This window comes from Rutilus rutilus (genome assembly GCF_951802725.1).
Source record: "Rutilus rutilus genome assembly, chromosome: 11".
Lineage (NCBI taxonomy): Eukaryota > Metazoa > Chordata > Actinopteri > Cypriniformes > Leuciscidae > Rutilus > Rutilus rutilus.
Window position 1 is genome coordinate 33,548,854 of NC_140216.1, and position 26,665 is coordinate 33,575,518.

The following is a 26,665-nucleotide window of genomic DNA, read 5'->3' on the forward strand; positions in this document are numbered from 1 at the left end:
GTGTTATTCTACCAATACAGTGGGAACCAATCAGCTGTGCCCTGTAGAGAATGATGTAATTGCAAGCAGATTGGGTTAAGGACTTATGAGCCTGTGCTATCTAGAGTTTCATGACAGAACTTTGTATTATAGGCTTTCACTTCTATAATGAGGTCACAACCTAAGTAAACCTAATTCCTTTAAGTATATTTTATCACCTACTGCAATCTCACCTTGAGAAAGTAGATCAGACAGTTGTTTTTTTCTTTCACTTCAAGAAGGAGGGCGTGAGGCTTACTCTAATCCACTTTCAATAGAGCTTTTCCCAGAGAAACATTAGCAAGCACTGAAGCACAGAAGACTAATTGACTAAAGTTGAAGTCAGTGGTGCACGGCTGAGATGACCAAGCTTTGGCTGCGAAATGAGAAAGAAGACAGTATAATATGACATAAAAAGCAGTTTTGGAACAATACTCATTGTAAAGAAAAAAACAAATGGATGGCAACAGCATTCGGAAGGGCATTACAACTCCTTACATTGTAAGAAAAAAATTATTACACAGAATGAACTTCATATCTAAAGCTGTATGATGTAAAGTGACATTAGAAAATAAAACAAAATAAAATAAATGAAGGCCATGCAAATGGCATTGGCCATGTGAACTTTCTTAAAATCAAATGAAGCACAAGATGCTCTTCGGAACATCCCAAAACCATCCTGGATAAAATAGATAATGTAATTTGTATTGAGGAAAAAGTACTGACTTAAAAAAATGCAAAATAGATGCAATTTCATTAGTGATCTCATACTTTTGTACCCCACTGTAAATACAAATATGTGACCCTGGATCACAAAACCAGTCACAAGTCGCACGGGTCGCTATGTTTGTGGCAATAGCCATACATTATATGGGTCAAACTTATCGATTTTTTTTTCAAAATCATTAGGATATTAAGTAAAGATCATGTTCCATTAAGATATTTTGTAAATTTCCTACCATAAATATATATAAAAAAATATTTTTGTGAGTCAATGCAGCACATTCGCGAACATAAATGGACAACTTTAAAGGCGATTTTCTCAATGTTACGATTTTTTTGCACCCTCAGATTCCAGATTGTCACATAATTGTTGTCACCTATCCTAACCTAACAAACCATACATCAATGGAAAGCTTATGTATTCAGCTTTCAAATGATGCATAAATCTCAATTTAAAAAAATTTACCCATGTGACTGGTTTTGTGGTCCAGGGTCACATAATATACTTTTTAAATCCATTGAGCTCTTCTTTGCAGCCCATAGTTAAAAATATTTTAGGAAATTTTACTGATTAGTATCCCTAAGGTTTATGAAAAATTATTATTATTATTAAATATCTATGCTTACTGTCCATGAGCACGATTGTTTTTCACGGCGAGGCCTCACCTCGTGCACATTAATTAGGTTATTGTGACGTTTCTTGCGACCTTCCAATGACAAGGGACCACCTCCTGAATATTAACGACCAAACCTTTTCCATAGTAGGATTCGCAAATTCGCTTACGGGAGCGATAATACCGCAGTAGGTGTGTGTGGTCCGTTTGGTTTGTCCCGCAACAATGTCCTCAAGAAAATTCTTCGTCGGGGGAAACTGGAAAATGAACGGCGATAAAGAGACTCTGGGCGAGCTCATAATGACCTTGAACACGGCCAGTCTCAACGATGAAGCAGGTCCATGGCGTTATTTGATGTTATGTTGTTTACCTGAGAGCATATTAAGCAGAAAGTATTTTAGTTTTCATTTTAGCCAATGTTAGTCTGATGTATTTTGATAGAATCGATAGAGATGTTTAGACGGATCAGAGACGCTATAACTTACATGACGTCACGTGACACTTTAAATGGATGGAGGCTCGTGTGCACACAGACTAATTTAATTATAAATAACTTATACACTTGTTTATATACTAGTTAATATTGATATTAAGTTGATTATTCGTGTATCATTGCATGCCATCACAGTCATGTGTTATTTTTCCTAAGAAACGCAGACAATTTTGCATAGGCCTGCTGTAGAAAGCCTCATCATTCATTTACAATGGTTGGTTCTACTGACTATATGTCCTATCCCATATTTGTCCCATAAGCATACAAATTTCAGAAAATACAGTTAATTATATAAACAAGTGTTAGCCATATCCCATTTTGGTCCCATATCACTTGCATAAAAAAGCATTGTTAGCCAAATGTTCCTATTCTCTATGTGCGAAATGATCTAATAAAGTCAGAAGTTGTAAACAATAATAACAATAAAATAAATATTTCACACAAAAACTGTTGTAAATGTAAAGGCTGACAGATGTTTGGTTTTTGGGTGAAATATCCCTTTAAAAGTAGTCATGCTGGCTTCCATGATCATATATCATCATAACAGCGGCTTTGTCTTCATGGTTTAGAGGTGGTGTGTGGAGCACCGTCCATCTATCTCGATTATGTGAGGTCTAAACTGGACCAGAGGATCGGTGTGGCCGCCCAGAACTGCTATAAGGTACCCAAAGGAGCCTTCACCGGGGAGATCAGGTATACATGCTCATTGGTGTCTTTAATAGTTTTTATGAACAACCATTTATCACTGTCAAAACTCTAAAAGCATATTTCTCGCTCTCTCCTTTTCTTCTCGGCCGTAGTCCAGCGATGATTAAAGACTGCGGCATCGAGTGGGTGATTCTGGGCCATTCTGAGAGGCGCCATGTGTTTGGCGAGAGTGACGAGGTTGAGATTTGAGAAGGAATTTTATTTTAAAATGATCTAGGAGTCAAAACACTTTTATGTCTTTGCTTTTCTGTATGATGAAATTCAGACGTCATATTGATGCATATTCATGCTATTCTGCATTCAGCCCTGTCTCACTCTGATTGGCTGTGATGTCTTTTACAGCTGATTGGCCAGAAAGTGGCCCATTGCCTAGAGAATGATTTGGGTGTGATCGCCTGCATTGGGGAGAAACTAGAAGAGAGAGAAGCTGGAACCACTGAGGATGTGGTGTTTGAACAGACCAAAGTCATTGCAGGTCATTTATGAAAAACAAATTTATGTAATTTCAACAATGATAGCATGGATTGTCAGCAAATATGCTGAGCCGTCTTATTAGGAATATTTATTTTGTTCATGATTGTATACATATAACCTTTAAAACACTAAATGCCATGATGAATTTATATATTTTATAGACAATGTGAAGGACTGGGCTCGTGTGGTTTTAGCGTATGAACCAGTGTGGGCGATTGGAACTGGAAAAACTGCCACTCCTGATCAGGTGAATCTATTGACATAATCCATAGATCAAATTTTCATCACATCATGTTTCAACTCCATGTTTTATAACTTTCATTTTCTATTTATGAAATGCATATGCACTAAAGCAGGAGTAGTAATATGCTTAAAGGGATAGTTCACCCAAAAATGAAAATTTACCTTGAGGTTTCTCTCCCTCCATTTAAAGTCTAGTTAACCAAAACTAGATAAATCTATATGAATCAAGCAATTTTTTGTCTTGTGAAAAGATAAGATTGCTTTATATGATAAACAGTTTGAATTTAGGCTTTTATTCTCATATAAACACATACATAGGACACATCACATTTGTAAACATGGAAGCTTGTGAGTGTGTCACAAGCAGTAATCGGATGAAGTTAAAGTGCTTCAGTTATGATTTTTTACCAATTGTGTACATGCATCGAAGGTAAAGCATCACATCTTTTCTCAGAGTGTCTGAAGCAGTTGAATATAGGATTCAGTCTCGCTAAACCCCACCTGATTGGTCAGACGGCTCAGTCTGTTGTGATTGGTCCACTGCTTTCAGTGCGTATCGGAAATTAAAATGCCCATTATCATATCTGAATTTCAGTTCCAGATCTTTCTCAGCACTTGATAAACCGTGATACGAACAGTTATGATGGTGTGAGTTTTACTGTGTCAAGTCCTCATCCTTTTGTAGTGGATTTGCTCTTGCAGCGCTGAAAACAGCGTCTCTCTCGACATGTCGAAAACACGAACCAAACTCTTCCAGGCCTCAGCTACAACTACAGTGTTTGAGTGCGGGTCAAAGTAGACGTTGTTCACGGGAAGCCATAACGACCATAGGCTGGCATTATGCAAATGTGTTACAGACCTACATAGGTTTAAGCAGGAAGTGAGACTGGAATTACTGACGTCTCGTTTCAGGCAGTTCAGAATCGCTTTATTCTTTTGGGAAACAATAACTTTATTTGTCGTGCACTTTGGTCTATGAAACTTTTGCAGACTTTTTACATTCACAAACATCTGACTATATTACACACTACATGATAGATAATATGCAAACGAGCATAATAGGGGCCCTTTAAGTCATTCAGTTCATGATCATGTATTTGAATCGGTGTATAAGGAGTCTTGTATGTGCTACAGGCTCAGGAGGTGCATGAGAAGCTGAGAGAATGGCTGAGAGAGAACGTGTCGGATGCAGTAGCCGGATCTGTGCGCATCATCTACGGAGGTGAGTCTGATGTTCAGAACATCCTGTCTGTTCAGTTCTGAGTGACCTTAAAGAAATACTTCACCCAGCATTGAATGTTCTGTCATTTACTCTGCTCATGCCACATCACTATGATCTTCTTTCTTCTGTGTAACACAAAAGTAGTTTTGCAGAATGTCCTTGCTTGTCCATGCATGATGCAATTCAAAGGGATAGTTCATCCAAAAATGAACATTCTGCCAGTAATGACTCCCCCTCATGTCGTTCCAAACCCGTAAGACCTTCATCCATCCTTGGAACACAAATGAAGATGTTTTTGATGAAATCTGAGAGCTTTCTGTCCCTCCATAGCAACATAATGACCACTTTCAAGGCCCAGAAAGGTAGGAAAGACATCGTTAAAATAGTCCATGTGACTCCAGTGGTTCAAACTTAATGTTATGAAGTGACGAGAATACTTTTTGTGCGCAAAAAAACGAACTTTATTCAACAATCTCTTCCATGTCAGTCTGCTTTGCTGTTCACATTGTAAACACAGTGCAGGGCTTCCAGGTTCTTTTTTTGCGCACAAAAAGTATTCTCGTCACTTCATAACATTAAGGTTGAACCACTGGAGTCACATGGACTATTTTAAAGATGTCTTTCCTACCTTTCTGGGCCTTGAAAGTGGTGATTGCATTGCAGTCTATGGAGGGACAGAAAGCTCTCAGATTTCATCAAAAATATCTTCATTTGTGTTTCTGAAGATGTACGAAGGTCTTACGGGTTTGGAACGACATGAGGGGGAGTAGTTAATGACAGAAATTTCATTTCTGGGATAACCACTAATTTAATAATTTCACAATGATAGATATATTTTAATTTTTAAATGAACCTATAATGTATAATTTAATGATCATTCATTTGTATTGTATTTAAAATATATCTTATAGAAAAATACAATTGTGATTTGTAACTCTTGGATTGCTTTCATGCTCTTCTCTCATTTGACAGGCTCTGTTACTGGGGGAAACTGTAAAGAGCTTGCGGCCCAGGCTGACATTGATGGCTTCCTGGTTGGAGGTGCTTCCCTTAAGCCTGAGTTTGTTGACATCATAAATGCCCGCGCATAGAGATGCTCAACTGTTTTGAGGGTCCAAACTGCTGCACTAATAAGTACTATATACCAGCTTCTTATCATTCCAGCAGGTCTGAATGTTTATTTGTGGTTGTATTGCTTTAACTCACCTGCTTGTTAAATGGTTGAGTTGGGTTATTGGTCTGGAATACTAATATGTATCCTACTAAAAATGTGGTAATATAAAGGTAGAAGAGAGCTCGGGGCACGTTAGTTCTTTATTTGCTGCTGCGCTTGAGTGAACCACTGTATTGTCTATGCACTTGCAGAGCACATTACTTGAAGTCTAACACACTGTACACTCCACACTGATGAACTTACAAGACCAGCGGTGAAGTTTGTAGTGACTTTAAGAGCACTTTATCCTCTGTAGAAATGACCACCTCGGTAGAAAATAAAAAATGTACTTATCCTGTCTTCTCATGGTGTCTTCACTTGGTCTAAAGATTGTTTTTCTGCTTTTAGTGTGTGTGCGTGCGTGCGTGTGTGTGTAGAGTTCTCCCAAAAGAAAGAACCAATTCTGAACTGTTACTATATATATATATTAGGGGTGTAACAATATATAGTGTCACAATATATCGCAATACAAAAATGCAACAATATGTATCGTGGATAGTTCACCCAAAATAAAAATTACCCTGTGAGAAAAATTAAGTTTTCAGAGTCAGTACTACATTAAACTACAATATATTATGTTGAATATAATGTATAATAATGGGGGAATATTAGTGGGTCCTGATAATGCTTATGTTATAAGTCTTGTTACCAGTAAAAAGTGGCCTACATTATTTTAAATATATCTAGCCAGTGACAGAGTTCAAGCATATTCGTCTAAAATAATTCTGTATTTTCAGGTTCAGAATCATGAATATATTTATTCTGGTGTCTCTATTGTCCAAGCCTATTCATTTACACCCACAATGTTATATCAAATTTAGCATTTAATCAACAGTAAATTTTTTCTTAACCTTTTATTATATGTCTTGGAGTATCGCAATAATATCGTATCGTGAGTTCAGTATCGTGATATGTATCGAATCGTGAAATTAGGGTATCGTTACACCCCTAATATATATATATATATATCATTCTAATATATCATTCTACTGCAAAATTATTAATTTCTTTCAAAGAAAAAACTTACTGACCCCAAACTTTTGAACAGTACTGCATGTATTTTTTTATATATAACTATATGTATTTTTTTGTAATGTAGGTGGACAAGAGCAGCAATTTTTACAACCCACAAAAGCATTCACATCTTCTGTTTTAATGTTTCATAATTGAGCATCTGAATGGCGAAAAGCCATTTAAACGTCCTCCTCTGCTTTTAAAGAAGTGAAGAAAACACACTTAGAGACTCAAGGGTGACGAAAGTAATGACAGCTTTATTATTCCATAACATTATTCTCTGACAGGCTTGTCAGTTCTTTTTTATTTTCTCTCCATCTTGCTTTCTTTTCCTTCTTTCACGACGATAATCCCACAAAATAACGAAAAGACAAGTCATCAAGGAGAAAAAAGATTTCAGGTAAGGGGGAACAAGCCAAGTCATAATAACCACAAGAAGGGAAAGGGGTGGAGGATACAGATGAAACAACGAGAAAGGAAGAAACACAGACTGCAAGTCCAAGGTGGCAGAGAATAAGGAGTCGTGTGTGTTGAGAGTGAGACTTTGCTACACAAATGTGAGTGAATGTGTGTCTCTATTCGTGTAAGCGTGTCTGTCGGTCGAGTTCTTGAATTAGATCTGTCGTTGTGATAGTTATGTCTCTCTTTCTCGTTCACTGCTGGATTAAGATCATTAATCTTGAAGAAGCGTGTCATTTCTACTGCTCTCTCTGCCCCGTCAAATCATGATTTGGACAAGGGGTAGCTCTGCCCCAAACACACGCCATTGGTTGAGCCAGAGATCAGTATGCCACAGATCAACAGTATTTACAATCTTTAAGAAACTCTACCTAGGAATGGCTCACTTAATATCCACATTAAGATGTGAGAGGAGGAAGTGTTTTACCCATTTAAAGGGATAGTTCACCCAAAAATGAAAATTCTGTCGTCATTTACTCACCCTCAAGTTCTTCCAAATCTGTCCAAGTTTCTTTCTTATGCTGAACACAAACTAGTATTGGTAACATACTATGGAAGTCAATGGCTACCGTCAAGTGTTTGGTTACCAACATTCTTTAAAATATCTTCTTTTGTGTTCAGCGGAAGAAAGAAACTCGTACAGGTTTGGAACAACTTGAGGGCGAGTAAATGATGACAAAATTTTCATTTTAAGGTAAACTATCCTTTTAAAGAAAATTCACTTCCCCTTTAAGATCCAGGGTGAAAGAAAATGCGAAAGTACATTTTAAGAGTCATTGCATGAGAAAATCAGGCAGACGTATGAAGATTTGGGGACTTTTGAATATAATTATTGTGATTAAAGTGTCGTGAACTTTGTTCAGTACATTTACGTTGAATTATCTCGTATATGTGTGTGTGTGACTGTGTTGATCTATGTAGGGTGAAGGTGATAATAATATAATCACACAATGATATACAGAAACTTATGAACTTTCAATGTTGGTTTAAATAGTGAAGCATTTTATGAGAAGAAATATATTCTACACACATTATTTTGAATTTTTAATATACTAAAATGAATGAAACTTTTATATTTTTTTAAGTCAATGTTCAAGCACCATATTTTCTTTTATTTGCTGATTTGGTCTTTTCTTTTGATTGAATAACAGTTTGTTTTAAAAGGCTTTTTCTTCAGCATTCTTTTGGGTCAGAGAAAGACACAAAAACTGCATCTGAGAAAGAGAGTATTGTTTGATAAAAAGCCTCTAATGCCCTAGGCAAACTACTTAGTAAACTGTCTTTTAGAGTAAACGCTGGTCCCTTATATATCTGAATACTTCACATTGTCATTCTTCCCATTGGAAATCCCACTGCTGCATTAATATTCATGTAAATATTTTATTTTTCTACCATTTCTAACATGTTCTCATGCAATGAACCATAAAATTACATACATTTGATTTCTTTAGTGTGGCAAGTCAATCTAGATTTTGTTTTAAATGTATTTACATATATTTCACATCTAAATTGAAGCTTAAATTTAAAGATTACACCTGATTCAAATAAATCTCTACTTTTATTCCATCTGAGTTAAATCCTTCTTTTTAGACAACAAAGTCTTTGCCTTGTTAAATTCAAGGTCCATTTTCTGTATCTTACGCATGCATGTCCACCCTGTGCACGTTTTGCCGGTCAAGTACCTCAGAATCACTTGTGCATAATGTTGGTCTGTCCAGGATCCGCTGTGCATAATATTTGGTCTATCAAAGCCTGTCCGAAGTCCAGTTCAGTTTTAAATACATCTTTCGAGTGTCGGAGTAAGTCGTTTTTAGTATCTCAGTGCAAATAGTGCTGTTTTGATGCATTTGAATGATTTTAGGGAATGTCAGGGGGTAGTCAGTCGGTTCAGTGCAGTACATACTCTGTTTGTCAGTTGTTTTTTTCGTGTGAATTCGGTGCGGTGACGTCAGTCTCACAGAGCGCTAGGGTTTCTGAAATTGTGCCCGGCGAAACGAGCCTGATCACCCAATTCTTCCTCAATCCTGTAAGGCAGGGGAAAAAAAAGAGACAGATGGACGTGGATTAATTATATGGGAACAGGAGGTGACGGAGAAAGAGCTAGAAGCCTGTAATCAGCAATGTTAATCAAAGTAATTATATTGGTTCTTTTTGCGGCCACTGTTATTTTTGAGACTGGGGCTTTTTAAGTACAACAGTCACTTATTATGCAAGTTGAGTCATTTTCATGAGAGCATGTGCTGAGGCACAAATGGAATCGAAATGAATGATTTAAAAAATTTTAAGAAAATATGAATGGTGTTTCTGTGCGATACTAGTGGCACTACAGTGTTAGAATTGTTGCCAGGGTTGTTGCTATGGTGGTTTGAGTGGTTGCTAAGTGCTTGATTACTGGCCAGTGGCCAACAACCTATAGCAATGCGCTAAAAATTGCAAAAAGATTTCAAAACGCACCAAAAAATCTCAAAATATGGCTCAAGTCTTTCATTCAATGGAAGTCTCTGGGGTTTTTGCTATGGAAGCCTGTTTCCAACACAGAATAAAAAAATAAAAAATGTAATTGCACATTTTTAATCTCACAATTAAGACTTTCTCATAATTGCGAGAAAATGTCAGAATTGTGAGACAAAAAGTCACAATTACCTTTTTTATTTTTTTTATTCTGTGACGGAAACAAGCAACAATCAATGAAAGATGAGTTAAGCAAGACGTTCAGTACTTAGTGTTAGATACATAAACATAAGTATGTATGAAAAATAAAAACAGCATCACTAAAAATATGATTAGAAGTTGAAGTTGTTTCAACAAGCAAAATAAATACCTCTTTGGAGATGCTTTGCTAAAGTAGTATGTTAGATTTTAGCAACGGCCTGTTTAACTCTTTCCTCGACAGGGTAAAAATAAATAAAAATGCCAGTCACCGCCAGCTTTTTTTATAATTTTCACACAATTTTCATGGCCCCCCAAAAAACTTTTATTCAAGTTTTATGCATTTTATTTAATTTTATCAACACTTGAATGTGGGTAAGTTTAAAAAAACAAAAAACATTTTGAGTAAAAAGCTGAGAAAACACGTTTTTGTCAAAGACTGTCTGGACCGGATTCAGAACAATGATCAAAAATGTCATTAGGTAACATTAGGCAGTTTTGATTGATATGCTGTTTAATGTTATTTTACATAATGCATCTTCTTACATATGCTATCCCTTGTTTCTGCTTCTTCTTCACCTGTTTTAAAGGATTAGTTCACCCGAAAATGAAAATTTCCTAATAATTTACTCACCCCAATGCCATCCAAGATATCCATGTCTTTCTTTCCTCAGTGGGAGAGAAATTATGTTTTTTGAGGAAAACATTTCTGGATTTTTCTTCTAACAATGGACTTCATTGGTAACCATAGTTTTTAAGTCCAAATCAATGCAGTTTCAAAAGTCTTTGAAGTGTTTAAACGGGCTGTACGCGATCACAGCTGAAGAAGAGGTTGTTATCTAGCGAAACGATAGGTCATTTTCAATTTCTTTTATAATTTATAGACTTTTTACCTTCAATAGTTCGGATTGAGCTGATCAACAAACGGACAGGGAACTACGTCATCACGTTGAAAGGTCACGCCAGCGCCGGCAATATTATTTGAACTACTATTCATATTCATCAGAATGTTATTCATATACTATTCATATTCATATTCACTGAATACTATTACTATATATATAATAGCAAACAATACTATTTGAACTATCCTCCTACGTCCGGTCGCATTGTAAACAGTGGGGCGGTACTTCTGCCGGCGCTGGCGTGACCTTTCAACGTGATGACGTAGTTCCCTGTCCGTTTGTTGATCAGCTCAATCCGAACTATTGAAGGTAAAAAGTCTATAAATGATAAAAATTTTTTGAAAATGACCTATCGTTTCGCTAGATAACAACCTCTTCTTCAGCTGTGATCGCGTACAGCCCGTTTAAACACTTCAAAGACTTTTGAAACTGCATTGATTTGGACTTAAAAACGATGGTAACCAATGAAGTCCATTGTTAGAAGAAAAATCCAGAAATGTTTTCCTCAAAAAACATAATTTCTCTCCCACTGAGGAAAGAAAGACATGGATATCTTGGATGGCATTGGGGTGAGTAAATTATAAGGAAATTTTCATTTTGGGGTGAACTAATCCTTTAATCAGGAGATTCAGTATTCTTTCAGAAGATGTGTAATAGCGCCCCCAATAGGTATAATAGTGAGAACATGGAAAGCCGGAAAATTCCGTCAATGGTGGGAAAGAGTTACTAGAGGCAAAAAGCATGCGAAAATTATTTGGACATTGTTTTGGGGATTCGAATGGATGTTTTTACTGCATTGCTAAAAATAGTGTGTTGAACGCTCTCTTGCCTCATAAGTTGGTTGTATTTGGCGAGACGCTCAGATCTACACGGAGCTCCTGTCTTTATCTGAAAGATAAGAGAGATAAAGAGTGAAAGTCTGTCAAGTTAATCAAACTTGATTAGAATTGTTTTGTAAAACACATCATAAATATATAAACCATATCATTTCTGTACATACTGGTTACATTTGTGTAAGTGTGCGTACCTGTCCAGTGCAGAGTCCCACCACTAGGTCAGCGATAAAAGTGTCTTCTGTCTCTCCTGAGCGATGGCTGACCATCACGCCCCATCCGTTGGCCTGAGCGAGCTTACATCTGAGGGATACACAGTTCAAAATGGGAAGGTAAGGAGATAGAACATACTGGTTTACTACATATAGTTTAGAGTTACTCACGCCTGGATGGCCTCTGTGACGGTGCCGATCTGGTTGACCTTCAGGAGCAGACAGTTGCATGCGCGGTCTTCCGCTGCCTTCTCTATCCTCTTTGGGTTTGTCACGGTCAGGTCGTCGCCCACAATCTGGATCCCCACTGAACCAGTCATGTTTGTCCAAGCGGCCCAGTCATCCTGATCAAACGGGTCTTCAATGGACACCACTGTCAATGATGATGGGAACAAAAACATGATAGAATATTCTGGGTTAAAGGGTTAGTTCACCCAAAACTTAACTCACCCTCAAGCCATCCTTGGTGTATATGACATTCTTCTTTCAGCCAAACACAATCGGAGTTATATTATAAAATATCCTGGTTCTTCCAAGCTTTATAATGGGAGTGAATGGTACCCTAGATTTTGAAGCCCAAAAAAGAGCATCCATCCATCATAAAAGTAATCCATACAGCTCCAGGGGTTAATAAAGGCCTTCTGAAGCGAAGCGATATGTTTTTGTAAGAAAAATATCCATATTTATAACTTTATAAACTATAATCACTGGCTTCTGGTAACGGCCGTACTTGAGTCTCTATCAGGCGAAAGAGTGACCTCTGACCCGACACATGACATACTGACGAATGCGAAAGCACAGAGGATAGAGCAAAATGCTTTATTCTTCACAATTTACCTGGATAATCGTTGACAAACGTCTGGTAGATCTCTAACAGCTCATCGCCGGTGATGTGTCTGTCTGGGTTTGGAGGGGACTTGAAGTCAAGGTCGTACTTCCCGTCGCGGTAGAACTCGGAGGCGGCTACATCCATCCCGATCACAACTTTATCTGTGAACCCGGCCTTGTCTATGGCCGTCTTTATCAACTCAAGAGCTGTGGAGACGTGATAGAGAAGCCAACAGAGCAGAACAGTAGATCAATTCATTAAGATTAAATTGGATCACAAGCTCAGACAAGGCAATGCACAGACTCATGAACACACCTTCACTGTTCTCCAGGATGTTTGGGGCAAAACCTCCCTCGTCACCGACGTTGGTGGCGTCTTGGCCGTACTTCTCCTTGATGACGCCCTTCAGCGTCTGGTAGAGCTCGGCTCCGACACGCAGCGCGTCACGGAATGACTCCGCCCCCACGGGAAGTACCATGAATTCCTGCATGGCGAGCTTGTTTCCAGCATGGGAGCCTCCGTTGATTACATTAAACGCCTGAGAAATGGACAGAGAAAATGTGCTTCGTCAGTCTATTTCCCGAGATAATCAAGAAAAAACATACCTACAGATGTGAATTATTATGTTGCGTACTAAGTCGTGCAATTGAGTAATGAGATTTCTTACAGGAACTGGCAGCACCAGCTCTGTGTTTCCTGCCAGATCAGCAATATGACGATACAGAGGGACGCCTTTCTCTGCCGCACCGGCCTTGCAGATGGCCAGAGACACTCCCAGGATGGCGTTAGCACCAAACTGGGCTGTAGACATGATGAACAGATAGCAATTATCATATCATTTTTTATGTGATTGATATGGTAGTTTTATTGTGTAGAAAAAAATCCATATACTGTACATTGAAAAAATTGTGCCGAAATTATTACATTTTCTTTTTTTAAATATCAGTTTAAAAATTTGGGGTCAGTAAGATTATTATTATTATTTTTTACATGATGCATTTAAGGGATCAAAAATGACAGTAAAGGTGGTATTGTTGCGAAAGATTTCTATTTTAAATAAATGCTGTTCACATAAAAATATTAAGCAGCACATCTGTTTTTAACATGGATAATAATACATGTTTCTTGAGCAGCAAATCAGCATATGAGAATGATTTCTGAAGGATCATGTGACACTGAAGACTGCTGAAAATTCACATCACAGGAATAAATTACATTTTAAAATATATTCACCCCTCGGAAACAGTTATTTTAAATTGTAATAATATTTCACAATATTTCTGCCTGTACTGTATTTGTGATCAAATAATTGCAGCCTTAGTAAGAATAAAATACTTTTTTTTCTCCAAAAACATTATAAAAAAAAATACCAACCCCAAACTTTTGAACAGTAATGTATTTTAGAAACTATTTTGAGTTCTTTATAAATCTTATATCCTATTAAAGCATACAGTTTTTAATTGCTTACAATACGTATGATTTTCAGTAATTAAATAAGTAACATTTTGGTATGTTTTAAGTGTTTCATGGCTTCAGAAGACATGGAATATAGCAACTTTTATGCTGCTTTTTTGTCCTTCTTGGTCATTGAACTTTTAGCGTTTAGAAAATACAGCGTTGAATATCAATTTTGTGTTTCACAGAAGAAAGAAAGTCATACAAGTTTGGAACAACATGAGGGTGAGTCAATGATGCCAGAATTTCCATTTTGGTGGAACTATTTCTTTCAAATATGATTGTTATCATATAAGATAATAACTCACATTTGTTCTCTGTGCCGTCCATTTCAATCATCATGTTGTCTAGTTTCTCCTGTTCCACCACACTGATCTCCTAAAGTTCACATCATGAAGATAAAACTCTCCAGATTAATAAAATACAGTGCTTGATTGATGCTTGATGAAAATGTTGCCTAATCATTAGCCGTGCTGCTGTGAAATTAAAAATCATCATCAAAGTCAAATCAGTCTAAAAGTACTCTTGCAGCATTTGAGTATATTTGTATTTGCTTTAGCTTTCGCCTTGTAGACATGGAAGTAAAAAAAAAAAACACATGAAAACGAAAGAATGGAATGTGTAGATCAGAATGAAAATCAAGACCTGGATAATAGGAGATTTTGTGTCTCTGCCTTTGGGAGATTTGAAGCAGTCCAAAAAATCTCCTGTTACAAGTAAACGGGTATAAAATATGAAAAGAAAAATGATTCAAAAAGTGCAGGGGTGGGATCTGATTCTGATCCCATCTGATCGGAATCTGATCTGTAAAACAAACAAACAAATAAACAATAACAAATAATTAAATTAACAATTGCTTAGAAATGAACTGTGAAAAAAATCTGATTATTGGGAAAGTGCCATGAAGAAAAACATGTATGAATGAAAAAATATAGGAGGCTGTAAAAGAATGTAAATCATAGTGGGGAAAAAAATGTAGTCGCATTCATTATAAAGGAATATTGTAGGTTTAAAAACAAGATTAGTATATTTTGAATATTAGTTGCAAATGATTTGTAATTTGTTTCTTGCAGAAATGAGTCTCAGCTTAATGTAGATAATCTTTTCCAAAAGTTAGCAAATCTGCACAGATTGCCGTTTATAATCCTTCTCATCCTGGTTGAAACCGAATAGTTTGGTTATTTGTTAAACAAGACCTTTTTTTTTTTTTTTTTACTTACAGATGCAATGATGGCTGGTCCAAGAGTGTCATTAATGTGCCCAACAGCCTTCAGAACACCTTAAAACACAAGACGTTCACAAGAAAACAGGTCAAGACAGATCAAAAAACAAAACTATAGCAGGAGGCTACAAAACTAATTATCTCATCAGTTGTAAAGTGCCCCTATTATTCTATTTTAAAAGTCCTACTTTTGTTTTAAAGACTACAACAGGTTTAGATGTATCTGTAAGGTCAGAAAAAACACTTTAATTTTCTTTATTAAGCATTTAATTTGCTTAATTTAAACAGGCAAATGCTTAAGAGTCTATGACTGGATCATTATTGTTTCTAGCATGTTATATGTGTGGCAACAGTTATTCTAACCCTTGACTCTTGCATTGTCTATACAAGATCTTGACCAAAAATGTATACGCCTCTTGATGTAAATAACATCGCAACATTTATTTCAATCAAGAGGTCCGTTCATTTTTGGCCAAGATCGTGTATTGACAATGCAAGAGTCAAGCACTCTGTAAAGTCTATATAACATGCTAGAAACATTATCACTGCAATAATGATCCAGTCATATCATAGACCCTTAAGCATTTGCCTGTTTAAATTCAAACAGTGTATATTGCACATCACCTCATTTCTCAAAGAGTCTGAAAACAGTTTGCTTGAACATTCAGTCTATCGAAAACCTCTCCTTTCCGCGAGCTACTCTGCTCTGATTGGTCAGATGGCCCAGTCTGTTGTGATTGGTCCACCGCCTACAGCGCATTTCAGAAACGAAACGGCCATATCTGAATTTCAGCTACGGATCTTCCTCAGCACTTGATACCCAGTAATACGAACAGTAACGATGGCTTTGTTACTCTATCAATTTGAGCTCGAGATTTGCAGCGCTGAAAACTATATCTTCTCGACATGTCGACAAACACGAACCAAACTCTTCCAGGCCTCAGCTACAACTACAGCGTTTGAGGGCGGTTCAAAGTAGACGTCACTCGTGGGCAGCCAATGAAGACCATAAATATTTGTTACATTGTCGATCTTTAAAAATTTGCAGACATTTTACATTCACAAACAGCAATAGACAATGCATAAAATGTAATATTAGAAAAAGCATAACAGAGGCACTTTAAACAATCTAATGTTATATAATAGTGCCAATGTTGCAATGGACTATCTCTGATAGCTCACCTTTGCCCTTGTAACGGCTCTTGTCTCCATCTCTGAGTTCCAGAGCCTCATAGATGCCTGTCGATGCTCCGCTGGGCACCGCAGCCCTGAACAGACCTGAAAACACACTGACACTTTAAATCTGTCATTCGTTTATACCGGTGATTAATACATAGTGTGTCCATATCTTACTAATGGAGCTGCGTCAACATAATAACATTTTTATGCATTTACATTCGTCTCTTAAAAGTTACTTGCATGTGGACATAACATATTTTGATTTAGTTTTTATTATATTTATTATAAATTGTATTTCACATGTATGCATTTTGGAAGATGCTTTCAATAAATACACTTTATTTTTAACGGACATTCATCCAAGAACTCAATTTACATTGTAGATAACACATTCCACATATTCCTTTGCTTTTAAAATCCAGGATGGCATTCTGCATTCTATTGATTCACCTTTATCAGTTCTCAGGTCCACCTCCACTGTAGGGTTTCCCCGAGAGTCCAGGATTTCCCTGGCAATGATGCTCACAATGGACATCCTTAAAGACAGAGAGGAAACAAAAGAGCATGAGAGCTTAACTTCTGCCATCATTGGTCATGATGTTTAGAAACTCATGGCATAGAATTAATTGACTTTGCATGAGAAAGATAAATATCTAACAGTGAGTTTTGGTCAACCTGCATCTGCCATAAATCTCCTTTTACATATTATAAATCTTGCTCATATGCAAAATACATAAATGTAAGTGATAAAAAACATTCATGTACACAAAATGGAATTTTTGGGTTTAGAATTCTGTTGTCGAAAAGCAGCTGGCTCTTGTCTTCCTGTGTACGAAACTGCATTTTGTCATGAAATACTGCATTTTTACGTAATTCTTTTAGTCCACAGAATTACTCAGGTTACATTTGCCGCCTGTCTAAATGAACATGATCACTGCCTGCTCACCTCCAAGGGGTCAAAATCTGGATGTTTTTTTAGTAGGAAAAAAGTTGGCCGAGAATGGATTGGATCACGAATAATGGGCGTTCCGTACAAGGATATGAGTTTGCTAAAACAATAGGCCTACCTATTTGGCTATTTACAAGCTTTTATTGAGCAGCTATTCAATTTTGATTTAAGATACAGAAATTAAACAATTAGAATGATGTGCATTGATTAATCGTTCAAAATAAGACCAGGAACTTGCATAAAGTGAATAGCATCCATTTTGACTCAGTATGCAAATACATCAGGAGTGCCAATCAATCTGATTGCTTTGAAAATAGGACTATTTTTCTGGAACATTCAGTTCCGTCCTTCTTACCAATGAGAGATATAGCTCAAGCATCGACAGCGACATGCCACGCTGGCAGCCAATAAAAAGCCAGAACATGCAAATTTCATTCTAAATGTGCCACGACCGACATGGGCACACGTGTCACCTTGCTAATGGAATGCGCGTCTCATAGCACCGACCACCACAATTTAGACTAGGGGGAGGAGGAGGGGCTTTATTTGTAATGACAAGAAGGGCATGTATATGCCCGCAGGTGCCGCACGGTGCGACCAATCGTGCATCTAAATCCGGACGTTGCTAATTTACGCCGTGCCAGTGTGGTACTGCAGCAAGCGTGCTGTCAGCAGATATACAGGGGGGAGGGGGCGATCAACGGAGGGGTGGGGTGGATACCGCAGAAAGTGGCGTGATGGGGCAAGAAAAAGATAAATAATTTATCATCCCTTTGGCGAAAAGATGAGCTTTCTTGATCATCGAAGCGCGTATTGGAGACGGACGGAAAAAAGAACCAGCGTAGGGACGCGCACGAGCGATTCGTTCTTTTTTGCGTTTGTCACGTGACAAATATACGAAAAACTCGAAACTCGCGCGGTGAACTAATTATTTATGCTTCTCATAGCCTACTTAATTGCTTCGTTTTAATAATAATAAAGCGTGTTCAGGGATTTTGGCAGCACTGCTCAAATGAACTTGAATTGGGATTTTACTCAAGATCAATACAGTAAAATTGCCCGATCATCCCGTCACCGATGAGAACAGCTTGGACGCACATTGATAACACGCAGCCTATGTACAAACAGTAAAGCTTAGCAGACACATAGTGCGGGATCTATCTGTCCGACCCCTTAGCAGCGGGCACCAAAAAAAATAAAAAATAAAAATAAAAAAACACTGCCACCCAAAATGTTACATCCAGCATCCCAAGATAAGGAGTGACTCCTCATTCAGGAGACTGTCCGCAGAGACATGCCCTAAACATCAGCGATGTCTTGATATGACAATTAATTCCTGGTTATTTAATGCAACATGCACAAAGTCATGCCCAAACCTATATTAACCCATTCAATAGCATTATTTATGGCCAAGCCAAACCATCTTAATGACCCCGCAACAGATGCATTAATGATGCATTTATGATGCAAAGGAGCAGCGGAAAGTGCAAACAAGAAAAAATTCTTTCATGCAATGATTACCTGCCGTCAGTGCGCGTAGCCTTGCGAGAGGCAAGCCTGGAAATAAGTGTTGAACTGCGGAAGAGAGAGGCAAAACAGAGCGAGGGTGGGTGGAAACCAGAATGAGAACGAGATGAGAGGAGAAACAGACGGGGGAGGGGATGAAAAGATGAGTCAGAGGAAGATGCTGAGAATTAGAGAGGAGAGAAAGAGGAGGATGAGTAGGTCAAGGCGACTGATTAATAAGCGGGAACGAGAGACCCGGGAAGAGGAGGGGAAACAACAAACACAGGGAACGGCAATGTTCCTCTGTGACTGCTGGTAAAAATAGATGGAGGAACTGGGTAGACCAGAAAGAAGCAAGACTAAAATCTTCCAGTGTTAAGGGAATGCAAAGCTTATGATGACTAATAAAGTCACCATGAAATCAAAATTCTAAAATTTGATGAAATATTGAATTATTTATTATAACTGCATGATTATATTCCTATCCTCTTCCCTGATGACGTGTTTACTGGCGCGAGGGCGGGGCAACCTGTCACTCACATGAGATCGACCAATAGCAAACCACAATGATCCAATCAATTCCACATGGGCAAAATCAAGTCTCGCCCTACAGTTTTTCTTGTTCAAGAAGCCATTTCACTCGGATAGATGTCACACTGGGGGGAATTTTTTTGTGTATAAATGGTGTTTTGCTATTTAAAACATAAAAAAACATAAAAAGAATGTTAAATTAATAAGAAATATTTCAGAAATTCATGTTTATTTTTGAATTCATGTGAATTTTAACTCATTTTTTGTGAGTTACAAATAGGCTTCTTCTTAAAATATATATATTTTTAAATATATGATTATATAAAATATATATTTTTTTATTTTGCATGACTTATCAGTGCACGATTTTCCAAATAATAAAACAGAAATGTTTGTCTGGATGATCTTTGATTAAAATACAAGTTGCTCTGCCCCTGAACACACTTTCCTTTTCTGCTGATGTCACCAAGGCCACTTTGGCTGTTGCATATTTGTTAACAAATAGCTAAAAAAAATAATAGTTGTTTTAGTCAAATCAATTTGGGACCCCCTTTTTTACACAAAATTCGCAATTGATAAAATCAAGTTCAGTCTAACGTTTTTTCCTTTATTGAATTTTACACAGAAATGTCACTCATTACGGAAGTAATATGCATTGCTTTTGTTTTTTAATTTAACAAATTCTTTCTGAAGACAACTGGACGAATATCTCTATGCGTTGTATGCATTTGAAATATGGTTTGCTTACTGACAGATATTATTGTATCAAAGCAGAAAATAGATTATATTTATATTGTGTTTGTATGTGTGCGAGTGAAAAGTATATGAGATCGGCACATAAAGTTGAGTGAAAGATAATCTGTGATTACACTGTTTATTTTAATGAGATTATTGTTTCAGGGAATTGGGTCACACTGATCTTGACTCCATTCATACTGAGATATTTTGAGGATGCAAACCTCTTGGCCAGTCACAATTAAATTTTTTGGTGCTTCGAAGTTCTGAGTGTGATTAATGTTTCATGTTTTTTATTCATGTTATTAGAGAATAATGTTCCTTCCTCCGTATACAAAGCCTGTAGAAGAGATGCTTTCACTAACAAGAAATAGATTTTAAACTGAAAGTGTCACGTCTTTAAAATGAGTCTGATCTCTAAAGAACTGGTTCCAGTTACTCTAACCTGACATGTTTGTTCTTAAATTCAATTAAAATTTGCATTAAAACATTACAAACAAAGCAATGAGTTAAATCATCAGGCCTCTTGAATCACTATAATGTTCAATTAAGTGGTTTAGATATTAGAAATTTCCTTGAGTGAACCTTATTTTTGTGCTACAATCTGTTCATGAAATTCCTTTTAATTTAAATACATTATACAACAATTATAAACAAATTAACCAACAAAGGTCAATAACCCAAAACTCAAGTGGATAAAATATTGACAAATTATTTTATTTTTTGGCACAGGAGTTGAAGGCTTGAACAAAAGTGAGAAAACCCTGCCCTGAAACTTGATCTTTATTGTGCTGAATAAACATATACAGTGTATAACCTGCCAACAGGGTTCAAGGATATATAAGATCAGCAGTGTCTCTCTGTCCCTTTTGAAATGTCACTCTTGAAAGAAAGATCTTTTCATTGTGTTGACATTAGAGCCTGAATAAACAAATCTGTGGTATATATGTATTCTGTTGAGTCATGCACGGCTTCTCAGCACGTGTCAAATTTACTTTATATCAAACAGACTGTTATAATTTCTTTAGAAGAGAATATACAGTGTGTGTGCATCTTAAGACACGTTGACACTCTGTTAATGTGTCGATGTTACGCCCCATAAAACTGCTTGATTCTATCAATATAGCATTTCATGGAATCACATTTAAATCAATAGTTAATGCAATCACCACAGTTATATGATAAATGAATGTGTATTTTTATACTCACAACTGCATTCTCCCTTTTGCAGGTACTGATAAGCTGAATTTTCAGCATCATTACTCCAGTCCTCAGTGTCAAATGTTCCTTCAGAAATCAAGAAACAATTTTTTTCAGGATTATTTTATGAAAGAACAGCATTTATTTGAAATAGAAACCTGTCCTTACTGTCACTTTTGATCAATTTAATGCAACCTCGCTGAATAAAAGTATTCATTTATTTAACTTAACTCACACCTTTGAATGGTAGCGTAAACCAAAGATCAAATGGCACAAATCACTGTTATCTTGTAACTTGTAATGGTGTATTTCAAGTTCTACTGAGAATTAAACCTGACATTGCAAACAAAACAAATTAAGATGTGTAACTATAAAATAATCAAGTCTTTGGGTCTGCAGGTTGTGGATATATTACTCCTGGTCACTAGGAGGAGCTATATTATATTCTTATCCACGATTTCCACAGTCAATCACTAGAGGTCACCATCAACACGTTCCTCATTATATATCATTATTCTAGTTAACCACCACTAGTAAATACAGACAGCAGACAGTTCATTTACTAATTGTTAACAGTTTTACAAAAGGGTTTCGTAGTCTTCTCCTAGAACTCCTTGTGTTAATTTACTGGATTTGTTCTCCAGGCAGATTTACAGCAGTTGAATTATGGATTGAGTTTCTATCTGAATAAACACCCTGCATAGATCTTAACCATTCCCTGCTACAGTATGTTAGAAGTTGCAATCAAAACTGATGGCCTTATGTTGGTTGGTTGAAAATAGCGCATAGTTCTTCATCTGGAAGAGAGTCACGGCTATTGAAGTGATCTTATATTTGTGTCGAACATTTGTACTCGAGACACTCCATGACTAGATCTGAAAGCTTTGAGAACAGAGAGGTCTAGTCAAGTACAAATGCAATAGCAAGACATATTCGGATATGCGATTTAAATTCATTTTCATAAAAGAAAATATATCTTTATATTGCTAAAGATATGTAGTTCTGTGTGATCCACAAAAATACAACCCCAGTGCGCCTATAGGCGTTATTAATTATTAAAGAGCGTGCATTTGACCTAATTTCAAATGTTTTGGAAAATTACACATGATCTCTTGTATTTCCCCATGCAACGTTTTTTTTTTTTTTGTTAGAATGAAAGATTTACACACCTGAACTACATACGGTATTGTTTGTGTTGCATTTCATATGTTGCAATGGGGACCCTGAAGCTGATGCATTACAACCAACATCCTTTGTTTACTTAATGAAGCACAATACGTTCATGTGGTAAAATTAATGAATCACAATGCTCCGGAATATGATGGGGGGGTTGGGGAACATGAGGTCACGGAAAAGGGAATGGCCATTATATCATGATGTGTATTGAATGTCTCAAATACTCATATCTCCATTTTGGGTGCCTTTGGACTGATTACTTCCCTTTTCATAATGTTTACAATGTACATTGTGCATAAATGTCTGAAAGGTGTACAAAAACAATTAAACAACAAACTGAAGGATAACGTCTAGATGTGACAAATATGAACCTACAAATACAAGGATGCTCAGTAGAGAGCGGCAATCAGTTTATGAACAGTTTTGCATGATTTAGTGTGGGGTTCAGACTGAGATTAAAGGTGGGTGGGTGGGGGCGGGGGGGATATTCGTTGGGCATATTATGGGATGTCTGGGCCATTAGTGAGGGGGAGGGGTGGGGGCCGGGTTTAGAAAAGAGAGTGAATATCACACTCAGGAGTGTTCATTTTTGTCTCTTTATTTTTGGGGGCTTTTATTTGGCTGTCTGGTAGAAGATTCACCTGTGAGAGACTGCTATTCTCATTTCTACCTCATGAAACAAGAAGATTGCAACATTTTTTGTATATATATATGTATCAGTGAATGTTCTTAATTCGGTGTTGCGCTAAAACCCCTAAAAATATCCTCAAAACAAATGTAGCACTAATATAAATGTTACTATTTCCAAGGACATTTATTGTACTGAGCAACAAAGCCTACATTCAATCTGTGGCGACTAATAGTTGGCCAAGCAAAGTTAGTGATTCAAATTGAAATCATGACCTATTGGTTTTTGTTTTTTGGCCACATCCAACATCGCTTATGTCTTAAGAGTTTATCAGTAGACATCTCTGATGGTGTCCATATGTGGCTCTTTCACCCAGTTATGGAGTCATGTTCAGTACGGTGAGGGTGTGGGGGGAGGAGGGAACTAGCAGAGAGCGTTAAAAGAGTATTATGGCATTCATTTTAGCATGCATGGTAATCTGAAACCCCTCCTTTACCCCCCCCCCCCCACACACACACAAAAAAAGATGGTCACGCACAGAAACACCTCTTTCTTGCGGATCGCCATGACAACTGCCAGCACAGGAAGAATATTATGGTCTGTGTTTTCTTTTGGCTGAGACATTATTACTGGATATTTGGTGCTTTGGAGTGTGGAGGAGGGGTGCGCCTGAGTGGGTTGTCATGACGACCACCTCTACATTTCTTTGATATGTAATTATGCTATATGGTGCCTACCACTCCCCATCCCCCCTCTAAGAAATTACATTTGTTTCTACATATGTACATACATACATATGTGTTGCTTTGTGATGGACTAGATGTGTGCGTCAAGAGCTAGATGTGTGCCGTCAATGTTTGTCATTTTACTTGACAATTCAGGTGGATCATAACGGGATGAAAATGGCAAAAGGTGAAGCTGAAGCTAAGAGAAGGTCAGACTACAAAACATCCCAATGTCCCATTCAGAGACTATCACTTCTGAAGGCCTTAATCACATAGTGCCACTTTCATTTTAAGCCCTTATATAGCTTCTTTATCAGTCTGATATTTGAACTTGAACGGTAGACCATATTTGAATGTGGCCTTGAACCTAAAATCCCCAAACCAGAACTATTATCTGCTATTTGAGCTCATTTTTGAACCCAAAAATAAAGTTAGTGACGTGGTAGAGAATTGTTGCTCTAAAATGCCATTGCACTGAAGATCACTAACTTTAAGTTTTGATTATAAATGGCATTTTATACGCTCACAAATGTCTACTGTACATATACTGTATATACAGAACTGTAATAAGGAAGCAGGCTGGCGAGGAGTTTCTAATAGACTTTTTCTCCCTCTCTCTCTCTCTCTCTTCCGGTTCAGTTCCCGTTCATTCTTTTTTCGGAGTTATGGTTATTGTGGGATGTCAGTGACTATGTTTATTATTATGGGATGTTAACTGGGGTGGGAGGGGTGGCTGTCTCCATGGCAACTGTTGCTAAGGGCATGGTGGAATGGGGAAGAGAGGGTCTGTCTTTGGTTGGGGGGGGGGGGGGGGGGGGTTATTATGGTCTGTATGTTGCAAGGTAACTATGCGGTGGGGGGAAGGGTGAATGTCTGTATGTATGTGTATGTGTGAATATGGGGAGGGTGATTATTATGGGATGTCTGGCCCCTGATCTCTTTGTGTCTATGCAAAGGGTGTAAGTGGCAGAAGGAGAAACTGCGACGTTGTGTGCATCCTACAGCCGAGAAAAAATATATAATCTGGATACACTTTTAATACTTAATCATTAGGGATATTACAAATTGTATTTAAGTGTTGATGAAAAGGAGCCAATACAACGTGGTGACATCTTAAATTGCATTAGCTGTTTGTTTGAAAAAGGGAATAGGTCAAGTTGTGTGAGTATACTTTCTAAAATTGGATTACATTCATTCTAATAATGGGTTTGTATAAATCATTCTATTTATGACATCTTTTAACGCATGTAAAATTAAAGGAACCTTAAAAGTTATGAAGACTTTGCAGGTTAGCATCCCTAGCCTGCTTAGCTAATGCCTCACTCACATCATGCCCCATTTGCCTATTAAATGTCCATAACTTGTTTTAACCGCGTATTTTAAAAGTTTATTGACGCTTTTTTTCACTTGCATAAAACCAAAAGGGTTTTTGTCCAACAATATCACATATATTTGCATGCTTTTCTGAATTTTTTGGGCATGTAGTGACCACTACGATCAGCATGCTACCGTGACTATTAACTTCCGTTTGTATTGTTCTTTTATTTTCTGCCTCCCCCGGCTTCAGGAAGGCACCAGAGGAGGCGAAAATCGGCATACAAGGGTTCGCAATCCTCTCTATCTGGTGTGATCAACAATATGTCCGGCAGTGAAGACGATAGAGACGATTTTGAACCTCGGGCTATGATGCAAGGTAAAATATTTACGTTTACTGATGCGGGTCAACTTTGGTCGGTGTTGTTTTTTCTTATCGCTAATGTGGATGAAAAGTAGTTACATTAAATGTTTTTAACGGATTATTTGTGACGTATTTTATGTTCTCAGTTGGAGTTTATTGCTGGGAAACTTCATTTATTCGATGAACCAGTGGCTAACGTTAGTCGGCTAACGTAACAACAAGCGGGGCTGATGCTAGATATTTCATTTCTTATAAAACATTAAAACTATAAATGCCATTTTAACGATTAAATAACCTTATGCGTTTGGATACATTTGTATTTCATCTCCCCCTTTCATTTTTTTTTTAGTCAGTGCTTTGTTTTGCCGGGTTTTTACGCGGCTAGCCGTCGACTTGCCTGTTATTTTTGCCTTCACACTCAAATAATATGCCCTCATATTAGTCAAACATGGCACATTACGGTGATTTGAACATCTTGGTGCGCTTATTGAGCAGTAGTGGTGGCCTTATAGTAACATTTGATGTATTATGTTGCTGCTGTACCGGCATCGGTGTTTCGCGGCCTACCGGTAACAGTCGCGTGCGAGTTTGACGCGTGAGGATTTTCAGTGTCCTCGCGCTCTCACTGTTCGCGCGCTGTCGGCCTTTAGTGTTTAATCTAAAAAAAAATTTTTTTTTTGCTTGTGAAACGACTATAAATATCGTTTTTCAGTTTGATATTTTGATTTTGCACATCGGTGTGTGCAGGAATCGGATGTGACGCTAGTTTTTCAGGGAAATGCTTGAAGGGGGGCTTTGCCCGGGTATTCAGTGTTTTGAATGGAGCAAAAATACTCGCTGTATTTTTTTTTTGTGTGCCTTACTAACCATATAAGACACATTGTAAGATTAATTTTACCTCTACAGGAAGGATATTATCATTGAAAATGTGTTGTGTGTGCTTAATTTAGTATGTTCAGTGCTCTTAGTCATAGACTTCTATATTAATAACGTTCCTGTGGTGTCTGGAGAAAAGCAAGTAACACGTTATATTGTCTTTCATAATGAAATATATGAGGCGAGTACATTAAGA

General features: G+C 37.3%; 3 protein-coding genes across 4 annotated transcripts in view; 2 read left to right on the forward strand and 1 right to left on the reverse strand.

The window, feature by feature from the left end:
* Positions 1-1,467: 1,467 nt before the first annotated feature.
* tpi1a (triosephosphate isomerase 1a) lies at positions 1,468-6,008 on the forward strand. Its single transcript, XM_084424203.1, has 7 exons — positions 1,468-1,692; positions 2,418-2,541; positions 2,649-2,733; positions 2,899-3,031; positions 3,192-3,277; positions 4,408-4,495; positions 5,468-6,008. The coding sequence occupies exons 1-7, from the start codon at positions 1,581-1,583 to the stop codon at positions 5,584-5,586; spliced, it is 747 nt and encodes a 248-aa protein (XP_084280329.1). The 5' UTR covers positions 1,468-1,580; the 3' UTR covers positions 5,587-6,008.
* Positions 6,009-6,959: 951 nt separating this feature from the next.
* eno2 (enolase 2) lies at positions 6,960-19,234 on the reverse strand. Its single transcript, XM_084424220.1, has 12 exons — positions 18,936-19,234; positions 16,916-17,001; positions 16,469-16,564; positions 15,285-15,343; positions 14,373-14,442; positions 13,277-13,410; positions 12,925-13,147; positions 12,618-12,815; positions 11,952-12,153; positions 11,763-11,871; positions 11,565-11,623; positions 6,960-9,205 (listed from the first exon to the last, which is right to left on the reverse strand). Exons 2-12 carry the CDS (start codon positions 16,998-17,000, stop codon positions 9,136-9,138), a joined length of 1,305 nt encoding a protein of 434 aa, XP_084280346.1. The 5' UTR covers position 17,001; positions 18,936-19,234; the 3' UTR covers positions 6,960-9,135.
* Positions 19,235-24,720: 5,486 nt separating this feature from the next.
* The window catches only part of chd4a (chromodomain helicase DNA binding protein 4a), a 31,605-nt gene continuing 29,660 nt past the window's right edge, over positions 24,721-26,665 (forward strand). For both annotated transcript variants that reach the window (XM_084424222.1, XM_084424223.1), the window contains exons 1-2: positions 24,721-25,076; positions 25,483-25,608. In XM_084424222.1, the coding sequence (XP_084280348.1) occupies positions 25,554-25,608 (55 nt within the window). In that variant the 5' untranslated portion in view covers positions 24,721-25,076; positions 25,483-25,553. The remainder of the gene's footprint in view (positions 25,077-25,482; positions 25,609-26,665) is intronic.